Source organism: Alligator sinensis, unplaced genomic scaffold (assembly GCF_000455745.1).
Source record: "Alligator sinensis unplaced genomic scaffold, ASM45574v1 scaffold81_3, whole genome shotgun sequence".
Lineage (NCBI taxonomy): Eukaryota > Metazoa > Chordata > Crocodylia > Alligatoridae > Alligator > Alligator sinensis.
Window position 1 is genome coordinate 1,670,510 of NW_005842088.1, and position 13,805 is coordinate 1,684,314.

General features: G+C 44.6%; 1 protein-coding gene across 1 annotated transcript in view; it reads right to left on the bottom strand.

Moving 5' to 3' along the window:
- Positions 1 to 45: 45 nt before the first annotated feature.
- LOC102376869 (haloacid dehalogenase-like hydrolase domain-containing 5) overlaps positions 46 to 13,805 on the bottom strand; it is a 41,886-nt gene continuing 28,126 nt past the window's right edge. Inside the window, exons 5-8 of the mRNA XM_014520088.2 lie at positions 10,255 to 10,288; positions 8,915 to 9,089; positions 3,909 to 4,097; positions 46 to 1,676 (exon numbers count right to left, since the gene is read on the bottom strand). Of these exons, the coding sequence (XP_014375574.2) occupies positions 1,277 to 1,676; positions 3,909 to 4,097; positions 8,915 to 9,089; positions 10,255 to 10,288 (798 nt within the window). The 3' untranslated portion in view covers positions 46 to 1,276. The remainder of the gene's footprint in view (positions 1,677 to 3,908; positions 4,098 to 8,914; positions 9,090 to 10,254; positions 10,289 to 13,805) is intronic.

The following is a 13,805-nucleotide window of genomic DNA, read 5'->3' on the forward strand; positions in this document are numbered from 1 at the left end:
TAGGCAGCCCTTGCCTCTAAAATGGCTGCCCTAATCAGGCACCTGGAGGCTGCCAGCTCCAGGCCCTTAAAGTGGCAGACACACCCTGTGCTCTGCCACAGGCAGCAATAATGTTAATTCTTTATTGTAATTAGTTCTTTATAAAGTTCTTGTAAATAAAGTGTTTCCACATCACAAGCCTCATCAAGATACTACCAGCAGGTCACTCACTGCTTCAGGCACAATCTATAGTTCTCAGCCAATAGGTATGGCTGAGAGAGGTTTAACAGGACTCCACTCTTTCAGTATGCTGAGCCAGACACGTGGCAGATATCTTGGCATACAATAGTGTCTCCAAGAGTGCTCCTCTTCCAATGAAGAAACCAACTTAGGTTTCCCATTTAGGATGTCCTCCAGTTTTGGGGGCTGATTTTGGAGGGGAAATATGCATGTCATATGCGAAAAATACAGTACTCACAATATGACTATAGTTAAAATTCTTAACTAAAGTTATATGGATTATAGCATTTTCATATATTTCTGAGACTATGGAAAAAGAAAGTTAGTTCTGGTGCACTATATAGAAGACCCCAGTTTAGTCTCCCTCTTAGATCAGCTGTTTCAGTAACCAGAAATTCCAGAAATGGTACTGGCTACTAAGCATTTATACTAGGTCTCATGGGCATCCCTGAGAGCAAACTGAAAAGCTGAGGGCAGCAATTGTAGTTGCAAGCCTAAGTGGAAAGAGATGTATATACAGATACACAATTAAGAGCAGACAAATACAGAGAGGGAGAGTCAAGGATGCACATTACTTGCTTTTAACTTGAGGCAAAGTATGGGAAGGAAAGCTTATTACTTATGGAGCACCAGAGAAGTATACAGGGCACTGCACCAGCCAAAGTCTACTTGGGTTATTTGAACTACTTAATTGCCACTCCTCAAACTCCTGCATGCACCCAATTAGAGACTAACTCCTTCAGCAAATGAACAGAGGAATGAAGTAAACGTGAGAATTAAAAACAAAACAAAACAACCCCCCCCCCCCACACACACACAATGACAGTTCCCCAAGACATTATGCAAGATGACAAACTTAAAAACACGCACACACATAAAGGGTGGAATAGGATGACAATGAAGTGCTATCAAAACACATAGGAAGTGTTTTGCTAAAAGTATTAAAATTAAAGGGTTAAATGTGCTAGAAAGCCACAGTTTGTGCTGTGCTACACGCCTCAGTTTGCTTTTGGAAGAGAAGCACAGAGCTAGGAAATCCTTAGAGAGTACTGGTTTTTCAATTAGGTGCAAAATTCTCTAGTTGGAAGATCAGGTCTACAGCAGCAGCAACATCTGGTACAATATGATCTGGTTCAATCAAGGCAGGATCAAATCTAAAATCTCTGTGACCGTGGAACACTGTTTCAGTTACACTCTCCCCAGTCTCAGGGGACACCTCTGCATGAGGATTATAAACTCCAGTGCAGACAAGAATAGATCTACAACTAGTGGCAGTGGCAGATGCTAGTTCACTTTCCCAAGTGTTGCTTATTTCATCATCCTGAGAAACAGTAGTAGATCTTGTGCCTGCAGCAACTTTGGCCTGAACAAGTGCTTTGGAACCTTTTCTGGAGTTCTTTTCTTCAAGGTAACGATTGTAAAGGTTAGCGCCATAGATATCAGTCATTAGATTGTCCCTGGAAAGGCAAAAGTATGACTTCATCAACAGAGCAACTCATGAGTTATTTCAGATATACAGAAGATCTTTTGTTTACCAAAGAAAAAATGAGTCTCATGTCCCACATAAATTACAATGAAATAATCAATTATGAACTCACATAAGTAGACAAAAAGGGAAAAGTGTCATAACCCAACAGTTGCTATTATTATTACACCACTTGCATCAATCAACATGATCAATGAAAGCAATGCAACAGAAGTCATTCTGAGTACTTCAGACTGCAGCAGGCCAAGAAAAAGTAAATCAACAAAAAACAAGCAAACAAAAAACCCAAGCAAACTCCCAAGCAAATGGATATAAACAACTTGGGGAAAAAATTTAGGCTGGAAGTTAGAAGTTTCTAATCAGAACGATGAGGTTCCAGAACTGCTTTCTGTGGAAATTTAGTGGGACAATAAGGGCTCTGCAGAATGCTCAAGACATGCAAGTGTTCCCCTGCTGGAACTGTGAGACCTCCCTCTTTTCCCCCAACAGAACTAGAGGCCTCCTTGCCAGACCAGGAGACTACAGGCAGAGGCATGCAATGATTCCTGTGGCCCAGCTGTGGGGATATCTGAACACACAGGAAAACATTCATTGGTTGTCTGTACCATTATTCCCCTACTGGGAAGAAAGGGGGATGGAGGGGAAGTGGAGAACTGTGGGATGCTGAAGGACCAATCAACCCTGCTGCACTCCCTATATCAAGCAGATGTAACTGAAAGCATTTCAAAATAGTTGTTGTTTACTCCACAGTTATTTTTGGAGCTCTTTACATGGCATATATATCTTCTACTCCCCCTCTGAAATGCTTCAAAGACATCTGAAGCACTTCAAAAAGTGATATAGGTCCTGGGTCAGCAGCAACCTTTATATAGGGGTTGCAAGTCGAGATGCACCGATACATCAGTCCGATATTGGATTGGCACCAATATAAAGAACATTGACTGTATCAGAAATTGGCCTGATGTGGCTGATAATGTGGCCAATAAGTGGCCCCGTGAATGCCCGCAACCACAGTGCAGCACGTAGATGGCGAGGAGCACGGCCTGGCAGCTTGGACAGTTGCATGCAGCTGGTAAGTCTGTTGTGGTGGAAGGGGAGGGGGGAGGGAAGAGATGAGGAGGGAATGGGGTGGGGCAGGCACTGCCCAGCTGGGACGGGGTGCAGGATGCAGCCACAGGTTGTCTGGGGGATGTGGGGAAGTTGGAGGTGGCTCCTGCTAGTATGCACATCCTGGGAGGGCATAGGGGGTGTGCCCCCCAGATCTGCACAGGGTGGGGTGGGCAGTGGCAGCACTGGGAGGGGGAGCTGGGGGGGGACACAATGGCAAATTTTGGGGTGGCTGCAGGCCCCCCCAACAAAGCCTCTCTCCAAATGCCACCACCGCCTGCCCTGAGTGCAGCCTGGCCCAGCTCCCCCCAGAAAGAGCCCAGTGCAGCCCTGGCCCCAGCCTGCAGCTGTAGCCTGCCACGCCACACCCCAATCCAGGGGCATGAGCCCCCCCATGCCCTCCCACGGTATTCGCAGCAGTGGGAGCTGCCCCTCCCCTCCTTGCGCCCCCTAGATGAACCATGGCTGTCCTGCCCACGCCCCAGCTGGGCAGCACCTACCCTAGCTGCAACCCCAGCCCCACTCCCTCCCTCATTGCAGGGGCCTTGATCTGCATCCCCCCCTCCATGCCCCTTTCCTTCCCGTTCTCCTTCCACCACAACAGACTTACCAGCCAAACGCTGCTCTTTTAGCTGCCAGGCTACATATCAGAAACTGGATCAGTATTGGCCAATATGCCTCCTTAAAAATCAGCTATCTGTATTGGCCCACAAAATTTCTAATTGCTGCACCCCCAGATGCAAGCACTTCCCCACATGGAGAAAGGGAATGCCAAAGCAAGCAATGAGGAGTGGGGGAATAAAAACACAGAAAGATGCAACTGCTCCCTTTGAAAGAGTCCGATGCAGGGAAAAAGCTTTGTGAATGATCTGCCAGCTAAGAAGGCTTGTTCTAAGGGCTGACATCAGCAACTTTCCAGTCAGAAACAGATTTTTACAAAAAGCTGTTTAACAGAAAATCTGAAAGTTCAATTTATCACATCTCCTCCCCTCTCCCAATAGAAACAAAATAGTAGAAGCCACACCATTTTTCTTGCTATTGTTTGTGCTGTGAAACATTTCCTGACAGCTCTATATTTAATGATTCAATCCCTTACCCAATAGCATAAAGAGACTGAACAGGCTTCTTCCACTGTCTTTCTGCTGCTTGTGTTCTGATGAGGTACTCTGCATAATGATAGGTCAGCTCACTAGGTTTGCCCATCAAAGCCTCATATTTCAGTTCCTTGCCAGTGATCTTCTTGTAAATGTTTTCCAAGCAAACCATAAATGTTCCATGCCCAAATCTGGAGAGATAAACACTATTAAAAACCAAGCTGGACTAGGTACATACAAAAAATAAACTAGAGATTGCGATGTAATGGACTTTTGGCAATATTAAGCAATACTAGTCTAAACCGCTTTTCTCTGATCACATAAGTAGTTTATATGCCACATTTCTTCAATTGTTCCACTGAAATGTAGTAGTGATCAAGAGACTGATGAATCAAGGACAATGATCGATAGTAGCAGTTTGTAAAAGAACAGCAGCAGTAGCATGGTCTAATTTTAAAGGTGGAACCAAGAAAACTACATCAACAATTTCTTGCATTCCAAGCAAACAGCTTTACTTTCTAAAGGAATGCACTGCATGGCATGAGACATACATTTTCTACAAGAAAGTCTGTTGAATTTCAGCAATAGATAGAGAAGAAATAGCGGAAGGGGTGATTAAAAAAAATCATGCAGAACTACATGTAAGCTCCCCTAGCTCAGACTATATGAAATATACTGAAGTCTATTTTGTGGTACTGCAAGGAAAGAAAAGTTGTATTGGTCTGTTCTTGAGGAAAAAATGTTACACGGGAGCCCATAATTTCCAACATGCCTTCTGAAAACAATGGCAACTTTTATATCCAATTGCTAGTGAACTGAGATACTGGCGCCAACAGCAGCAACAAAATCATTGCAACAGTTTAGATTAAAGCGATACCCAGGAATGAAAGGCAAATTTGTTGTGCTGCCAAACTTAAGGAATGGCTTTAGGGATCATATAATTTCTAGCCAAGAGGACTAAGGAAATCCTCAATAATCAAGCACATCTTAAGGAGTTTTGTTTATCAGCCATACAGATTACTTTATAACCAGAGCTTTCCAAAAGACTAGAAATACAGTGCATTTGAACTGAGTTCAGTGGCTTAAGTGGCCTGGTTTCTGAAAACTTCATAATAAAGCATCTCAACACACAGGCATATTAAAATGCAACTTGACAGCAATATCTTAAAAACCATCCTGGAGAGCTAAGACCATTTAGGTTCTAGTGCATATGCAAGACTAATGTGAAACTCAGATTTCCATTCTTTTTTAACATATCATGAAATAAAAGCACATTGTACAGAACAAAATAAGGGCTTATGGGAAGGAAGTCTAGAGCTTATGTGTATGATATAGTGTTTCTGGTCTCAGAATAAGCCATTTGGGATTTTTCCAAGTGGCAGATAAATCAGTGCAAACATTTCTATTTAAATCCCTTTTTAGGTATTGATTGGAATTGCTCTGGGTGATTATTGGATGATCATGTCATTATGGCCAATAATGGATGGATGTTAGCTTTTGCCAATGCTAATGTCACTGCCAATTAAGGAAGAAACAAGCTTGTGTCTTCATCCAAATTCTGGCTCTTTAGTAAAGGAAATATGGCCAAATATTGACCGTAGACTTTAGGTACTAACTAAAGTCCAAGGCTGCCCTTGCTGAAGTCAAGAGCACCACTCACACTCACTTCAACGGAACAGGACACATGATTTACAAGACAACATTCATCTTTACTTGTAAGAAAAAAAATTTAAAGACTTAATTGAAAATATTCAAAGTTTTCTATTTGGACAATGAAAAAAAATTAAATGAAAAAAAAAAAAGACTAAAGTCAGTGAACCTCAGGTTTTCCTGCACAAGAACAGTGCAGCGATGTTTGGAAAACATGTTTCACTATTAAAAATCATTTACATACTGGTAATAGAACATCATAAACCATTTCAACTGAATCAAGTTTTGAGGTCAAAATTCTCTCTTCAGAATTTGCCACGTGCTCATCATTTTAGACCAACCTTCAAGACTTTAATCCTACTACTTCTAAATGCAGGGATGATTATTTCCAAGTAATTCCTCAGAGAACTAAATACATACAAAGGTTTTGCAATTCAGCTTGATTGCAACTCAATCAGATATCCAATAGTGTGAAGAGCCGGTGTGCATTACAAGTCTACTTCTACAAATATGTGTAAAAAGCACTTGGACTGTATTTGGCAGATTGTTATTTTTAACAAAGAGATTGTCAGAAGATCAGACAGGCTACTTGTAAGAACTGATGTGTTAAAAAAGGACCAGTTATTTACCTTGAAAAGGAAATTTTGTGTAATGGACATCCCACAAAAGGGAACGTTGTAGACTAAAATAGGGTCTACAAGTTTGTAATTTTCCCTCCCCTTCTCCCTGAGGTTTACATGATCAGCCACAAGGAGATGCTAAGGTAGAAAGGGTGGGAAAAAGAATTTCAAATTTTATTTTCAACTGTCGACATCTTGAGAGTTAACGCTACAGATTCAGCTTAATACAGAGGCAATCTTAGGAAAGGTTCTACCTTCAAACAGCAGGTTCAGAGAAGAGAAGATAAATTTACTCTCTACACAGTAAATTCTGCTGTAAAGATCTTTAAGCCAGCAGTGAAATGTGGGGCAGGCACAGACAGAAGGGATCTAGAATGCTGCTGGGGCAGACCTACTGCTGTGGGAAGGAGGACAGTAAATAGGGGATTAACAACATACCCCCAGGTGTTACTAACCCCCTCCTGCAACTGCCAGCCTTTTCATCACCACATTTACCTTTGTCAGTTGCTGCTGGAAACAAAAATCAGGGCCTGCTGCAGCAGGGATGTGTATGAGGGTCTCAATTGGCAGGTGCTCCACTAGCTCCCCCCCTCCCTCCAAAAGCAGCAGCATCTGGTCCAGCATCTGTGTGAGGCTGCCTTGAGCCCCATTGCCCTGAACCTGGACCTCTGCAGAAGTTCTTCATGGAGGATTAGAAGTGTGAGGCTGATTCCCCCTGGGAGCTGGTCACAGCAACATCTCTCTCAGCAGCAGATTTGGCCCTGGAGATAAACCAGTGATCATCTACTGGGGTGCCACAAGATCCTTTTAAGGGGGTCATGGCAGCCCCTATGTGAGGAGTTAAAGTGCTTGCTGCTCGTTCTGCTGGGTGCTGCATGCTTGCTCCAGCATCCCATGGACAAGCAAAGCCCATGGCTACTCCTCTAGGGACTCCTGGCCCCCAGCAAGCCCTTTACTAACTGTCCCTGCAGTGCAGGCGGGGCACTCTGCCACAGGTAGATGGGCAGGGGACCACAGTCTTCAACTGGGTTCATTCCCCAATCCTCCCACATACCCACAGCTGCCAGAAGAGGCCATAGAGGCAAGTGGCTCTGATCATGCTGGCGCACAAGTCCCTGAAGGAGCAGCCACAGTGACAAGGCTGAATTCCCCCACTTAAGTACAGACCTGGGGCAGACAGCAGATAGAGCAGGGCTCAGCAGGGTCCTGAGCCCAATGCCCTCCTCTAGTACCTATATCTGTACCTCCAGTCACCCTCTTCCAACTCAGGCAGGGACAACTGCCTCATTCAGTGGTGGAATGACCCACCCCAAAGCTCCCAGATCTGCCCCACTGACCAGTTACTGCCAGTACCAAGCACCATGCTTTGCCATTTTCTCAGGGATGCCCTTCTGCTGCTGCTACCTGCCCTGCCACCCTGTAGGCACAGACAGAAGTTCAGCTCCCTGCTGCAACTCACAGCATTTTGCACAAAGTGTCATGAGTTACAGTGACTCCCCCAGAACCAACAGATGTTCGCTGTTGGGTCCTGGGGGATTCAGCTGCAATTTAGAGCAGCTGTGAGTCTGCAGGGTGGGGTGGGTGGATTGGAGCCCTCCAGCCTGTGGAGAGCTCCAATCCACCCACCCCACCCTCCAGCACCAGCTGAAAAAAATCCAGACTAAACTCCCCCCGCTCCCTTCCCCGCCCTCCCATTCTGAAGACAGTACTGGGAGCAGGGCTGAGCTGCGTCAGTCCAGACCTGCTCCCAGCATGCACAGACACAAGTTACTGAAGACATTCCATTTTGGAGCGTCTTCATCTGAACCCTCCTGTAATGAAGGTTCAGACTGTCATGGGATCGGGCCCTTTTAAAGTGCTCTGCAGCCACACACTTGTGTTTGGTCATGGCTGTCGAGTGCTTTCAGGGGCCAGATTGGGCACAAATTGTTACTTCTGTTTGTGCCTTTTAAGGGTGCCAAAGTGTGAGGAGATAAGCACTGTAATAATTGTATTTGTTTTTGAAATAAGGTGCTGCTAAATTCAGAAAAGTTATGTAAACCTTACCACTACACCTCTGCTTTGAGCTGAGAGAGAGTCAGAGTATGGATAAGAACTCCTAATGAGACTGCTTCCATACTGGAGAAAGCTAGCACAAACTGAAATTCTGCCCTACAAATATTTGTTAATTACCAACATTCCTAAAATTCTGTCTCTCAGCCTCGTCTATAGTTTCATCCAGGTATCAAATCATGATGAATGTAACATTATGGGGTATAAATCTAGATAATAAACAATACTGTTAGCCAGAGGAAAATATCTATATTAGCAATTCAGAGGGGTTTTGTACCATCCATTCTTTTTCTGCTTACCGTTTTGGCTGTGCTTTAGGCAGAGTACAGCTGGCTTTATACGGCAGTGTTGAAGCTGATGAAAGGTGACTCAATACTATATAATAGTGGTGGGACGTGGGAAGGAAAAGTGGTTGAGGGCTTAAAGCAACTCTTACAACTTGGAAAAACTGGTGGAAAAGTGCAAGTATGCAAACCCTGCAAGAACATAAATGTGATAATCTGCAAGTACTGCCAAGTGTGTTATTTCTTCAAAGCCCTGCTTGGGGACTTTTTGCCTACTGTGAAGATTAGCTCACATGGAAACTTAGTATGACACACTTCCTGAATTTATTAGGAACTTTTATGAGGGATATGGAGAAGCCCAGAACAGATTTTTAATCATGTATGTGTTACAGCAATATCTACCTTGGAGACTGAGCTTCAGCTACCCACATTAGGTCCATATTACAAGCAAGAACAGGTATATGTGGGTATTTTGCATGATGATATGGATTTCCTGGGTAGCCACTTGTCAGCAAAACATCTATAATCAACTGGAGATTTGTTTCCCATCTGACTGGCTCCCCAAACAAAACAACAGCTGCAAGAATAAAAACATTTGTGAAACATAATTAGTTACTCTTGTAGATTATTTGCTATAAGAAATAAATAGAAATGTCAAGTTGATTTAAAAAGACCTGTACATTTAAAAAAAAAAGTCAGTAAAAACAATGGAATGTCAATAAACATAGATTTCAATCTACCTTTATTTTACACCTCCTTTGTTCCAGAAATAAACCCAGAAATTAACACTTAATAAACAATAATCCATACATTTGACACAATTACTTTTTCCACATGTTGTCCTATCCCACTGAACAGTATTAGCTCCTCAGACTAAATTTATAGTTATTAAAAAACATTTAAAATGCAATGCATTACATTCAGTATGGTAAATGCTGAATTAAACTCCACCAGAACTGCCATTTGTCCTCTCACAAATCTACAATATGCATGTTTATATTCTTAGTTAATTTTTTTTTTTTTGGATTTCTAGGAATAAATCACTGGATAGACTTGGCTTGGGCATTTTTCTTTCATGCTTGGGTCTAGTATCCTACTCCCCAGGTTTCAAGTGGGCTACAGGTGAGGGGGGGTAAAGCTAGAAACAGAACAGTAGAATGCTTTGCTGCCATTATGTCAATTACTGTGTTGAGTAGTATAAGACGGATTCAGTTGGATTCCATTCAAAGCCAGCCTTCCTTTCCAGAAGGAAAGCAGCTCCTCACCACCTCTCCCACTCCTCAGAGGTACATGGGTGAAAAATGCACACTTATAAAAATGGCAGACTTTGCTACACATCACAGGTTCCAGCAGTCATTCATTTCATGTGCAAATACCAGAATTCTTTAAGCCAATCATCTAGGTTATCAGTGCGACATTCAATAATTTACAACATTAAGCTTAAGTTTACAGTAAAATGATGGTACTTAATCCTGTAACTGTCTTGAATAGCTAAGTGGAAGCAAGGTTTGGGGATTTTTTTTTTTGATGATCCCTTTTATGGACAAGCTGTCAGCCACCAAGTGGGTCCTAAGGAAGAACACGTTGTACCTGACAGCTTGTCTAACATGTCTCCCAACTATACAGTTGGTCCAATAAAAGTTAATCACCAAAAAAGTACTTTGCTTCTCACATTTTTGGACCATCACAGCTACAACACCACTCCAACCCTGAATAGATAAATGAAGATAACACATACTGACCCTCAATTTTGGGAAGGTCCACAGCTGGGGAGTGCTGCATTGAGAAAAAGAAAGAAGGTAAATATCTTCTCCTAGATTTAACAGAAGTAAGTTCAAAGCATTATTCCTCTGACTATTCCCTGCAACACTGATAGGAGATGCACTTTACATTTTCATATAAGTATTAGATCTTGATATCACCTTGCACAAAATGTAACAGTTTGTAGGACTTAAGTGTGATGTTAGGGCAACAACCAGAAGCACAGACTGAATCTGTATATTCTATATTCTCAATGCTATATTCTCTGCTGTCTTTACTCCTCAAATTTACCCATCTAGAAAATAAGAATAATTACTTTTCTACCAGGGATATTGCAAGGCATTAATATTTATAGGGGTGGTACCCCATATTTTAAAACAATATTTTGTACGAAGATGTTTTATAAAACTGCTACACAAGGTAAAGCCAGAGTATTTGTTTTGTACCACCTTAGATTCATAGATTGGAAGGGGCTGGAAGGGACCTCGCAAGATCATCAGGTCCAGCCCCCCTGCACTAGGTGGGGTGACCCCAGCAAGATGACTGTCCAGTCTCCTCTTGAAGATTTCCAGGGTAGGTGATTGCACCACCTCTGAAAGGAGCTTATTCCACAGTCTGGACACCCTAACTGTGAAGAAGTGTTTCCTAGTGTTAAGCCTATAACGGTCTTCCAGGAGTTTGTGGCCATTACTCCTGGTTTTCACCAAGGGTGCCCTGGTGAACAGTTGTTCACTGAACCCTTGATGTATTCCCCTGATGTAGCAGTACGCTGCTACCAAGTCCCCTCTTAGCCTTCTCTTTTTTAGGCTGAAGAGGCCCAAGTCCCTCAGGCTTTCCTTGTATGGCTTGCCTTGCAAGTCTCTGATCACATGGATGGTTCTTCTCTGGACTCTCAAACTTTTCCACGTCCTTGTTGAAGTGTGGCGCCCAGAACTGGATGCAGTACCCCAGCTGTGGTCTCACCAGTGCTGAGTAAAGTGGAAGAATGGCTTTTTTAGTTTTGCTTGAGATGCATCGGTTGATGCATGCCAGAGTATTGTTTGCCATGTTGGCTACAGCATTACACTGACGGCTCATGTTCATACCATGGTCTGTTATTACCCCAGGTCCCTTTCAGTTGTGGTGCTAGTCAGTTTGATGCCACTGAGGCTGTAAGTATGTTGGGGGTTGTTCATTCCCAGATGGAGTGCTTTACACTTCTCCATGTTGAACTTCATCTGGTTCCAATCCGCCCAACTTCCCAGCCTGTCTAGTAGGCCTGTACGAATAAGCAGTTACTCGACCCAGCTTCAGATCCAGCCACTTTGGATGTCAACGATCCAGAGCTCCAGATCAGTTTCCCACTTCAATCCGGCCAAAGTGGCTCCCAAGCTTTGGAGCTCCCTCGGAGAGCTGGTCATAGGGTATAATGGGGGATCAATGAAATATCTATAACTTTGCTATTTTTTGTCTGATTTGCATGAATCTTGCAGGGGTGGTAGCCTCTGCTGAGAGCATGAAGCCGGCCAAGTTTCAGGAAGATATGTGCAGGGGCTTGGGAGGAACTGTACCCCAAATTCTTTAAAACAAAACTCATGTTACATGTATGTGTTACACCACAGGGGGGTGAAAACTGCAGGGGTGGTAACCCCTGCTGAGGCCACAAAGCCTGCCAAGTTGCAAGATAGGTGTAAGGGTTTGGGGGGGGGGGGGAACGGCACCTCCACGGCTGCTGACAGGCAAAACTTGTGACATAGATGACCCTGTGTGTGTTAAGGCTCAGTGGGCTGAAAACTGCAGGGGTGGTGGCCCCTGCTAAGGCCACAAAGCCTTCCAGCTGTGTGTGTGCAGGGCTACTGGGGCCCTGCAACTCTGGCTGCTAACGGGCAAAATTCGTTATGTGGGCGGGTGACACTGTGTGTGTGTTAAGGTGCACCCTTCCTGGCGCTGGGGCCTCTGCACAACATGGCAGTGTGTCCCAGTGAGGCCTCCTCCCCCACTATAGCCTCAGGGCCAGTCCAACACTTTACATGACAACAAGTAAAATAACTTAGCTGGCTCAACACCAGTAGCAGCAGCAGCAGCAAAGGTACGCAAGGGGAACTGTCACAGCCTTTCTTTTTATAAAGGAAGTGAGAGCAAGAAGTAAAGATGTTGTGTTGTGTTGGACATATGATGTTACTCACGGTGTGTGATGGCTTGTCTTGTGTTTTTGTATCTATATTTTTATTATGAAAACAAGGAGTACTTAAAAAAAATGTATCTTTGGAAGCTTTAGGGTTGAAAACCCCTTTGTCAGGCAGTTGGTTCTGGATGAAAAGAATAGTAAAGAAGCCAGAGGTTGGCCTGGCCCACAATGCAGGCAAGAAAGCCAGTCAGTGAAAATGGAAATGCAGGCGTCAGGGGATGAGGGACAGGCTGGAGTGGGGGACCAAATTACAATGCAAACCACTTTTCAGAGCTGGGCCTATGAACTGCACTTCATCAGCCTCCTAGGTAGTAGGTACAGAAACTCATGGACTCAATATACACAGTGGAGTTCTGGCACACTGCAACCTGCCAGACATCTGACACCCCAGGCACCTCTGCACTTTTACCTGAGCTGCTACATCTCCTTTTCCCCCCCTACCCCCAACCCCATCATGTCCCTCACCCCCTGATGCCTGCATTTCCATTTTCACTGACTAACTTTCTTGCCTGCATTACGGGCCAGGCCAGCCTCTGGCTTCTTTACTATTCCTTCCATCGAGAACCAACAGCAGGTACCTCCTCAGCCTGACAAAGGGGTTTTCAATGCAAAAGCTAGCATCCCAGGCAGCTAAGCTGAGCTCACCGGGAGCCTCACAACTGCACTGCAACCAGCAAGCATCAGGTCTGTCAAAGACATGACAAGTCTGAGTGTTCCCCAGCCAGGACTTTGTGCATGCATGCATTAGGTGGAGATTATGGTGCCTCCTACCTGCCTTTCACCAGGGGATCATTGGTCCTGGCATTTACAGGGCTGCCACACAACCAGCAGTCCCACCAGGCCTCCCTATCTTGGCAGGGTACAGTTTTAGTGGTCATGCCAAGGACCTGGGGCCTCTTCCTTCCCCATAGCCCCAGTCCCATACCTCCAAGTTCATCCTGGCAGGGGAATGAGCTCAGCAGGGACATGTTCTTCCCCTGCTGGCTGGTGATGCAGTTAGTGCCCCCTCCAGCTGAGAGTGGGGCATTACTCGGCTTTTAAAAAAAACTCAAAAAAGAAAACTAGTGCAGACGGAGTGAGGAGTGACGGAGTCAGTCCGTCTGCAGGTGGAGCTTGGGGAAGCCCAGCAGCGGGAGGTTCACCTATAGGAACACCAGTTGCTCCACCAAAGCAGGATCCAAGCAGGTGCAGTGGGGTGTCACAACATCCCTAGCAATGCTGAACACCCTCTTCCTTGGAACACTGGTTGGTGGACAGGACAGGTGTTGTTGGGCAACTGTGGCCAGATGCTGCCACATCTGGCTGCAGCTTGCCCAGTAGGCCAAGGGGTCAGTCCAGCGGCTCCACATCCTCCGCAAGATAGGG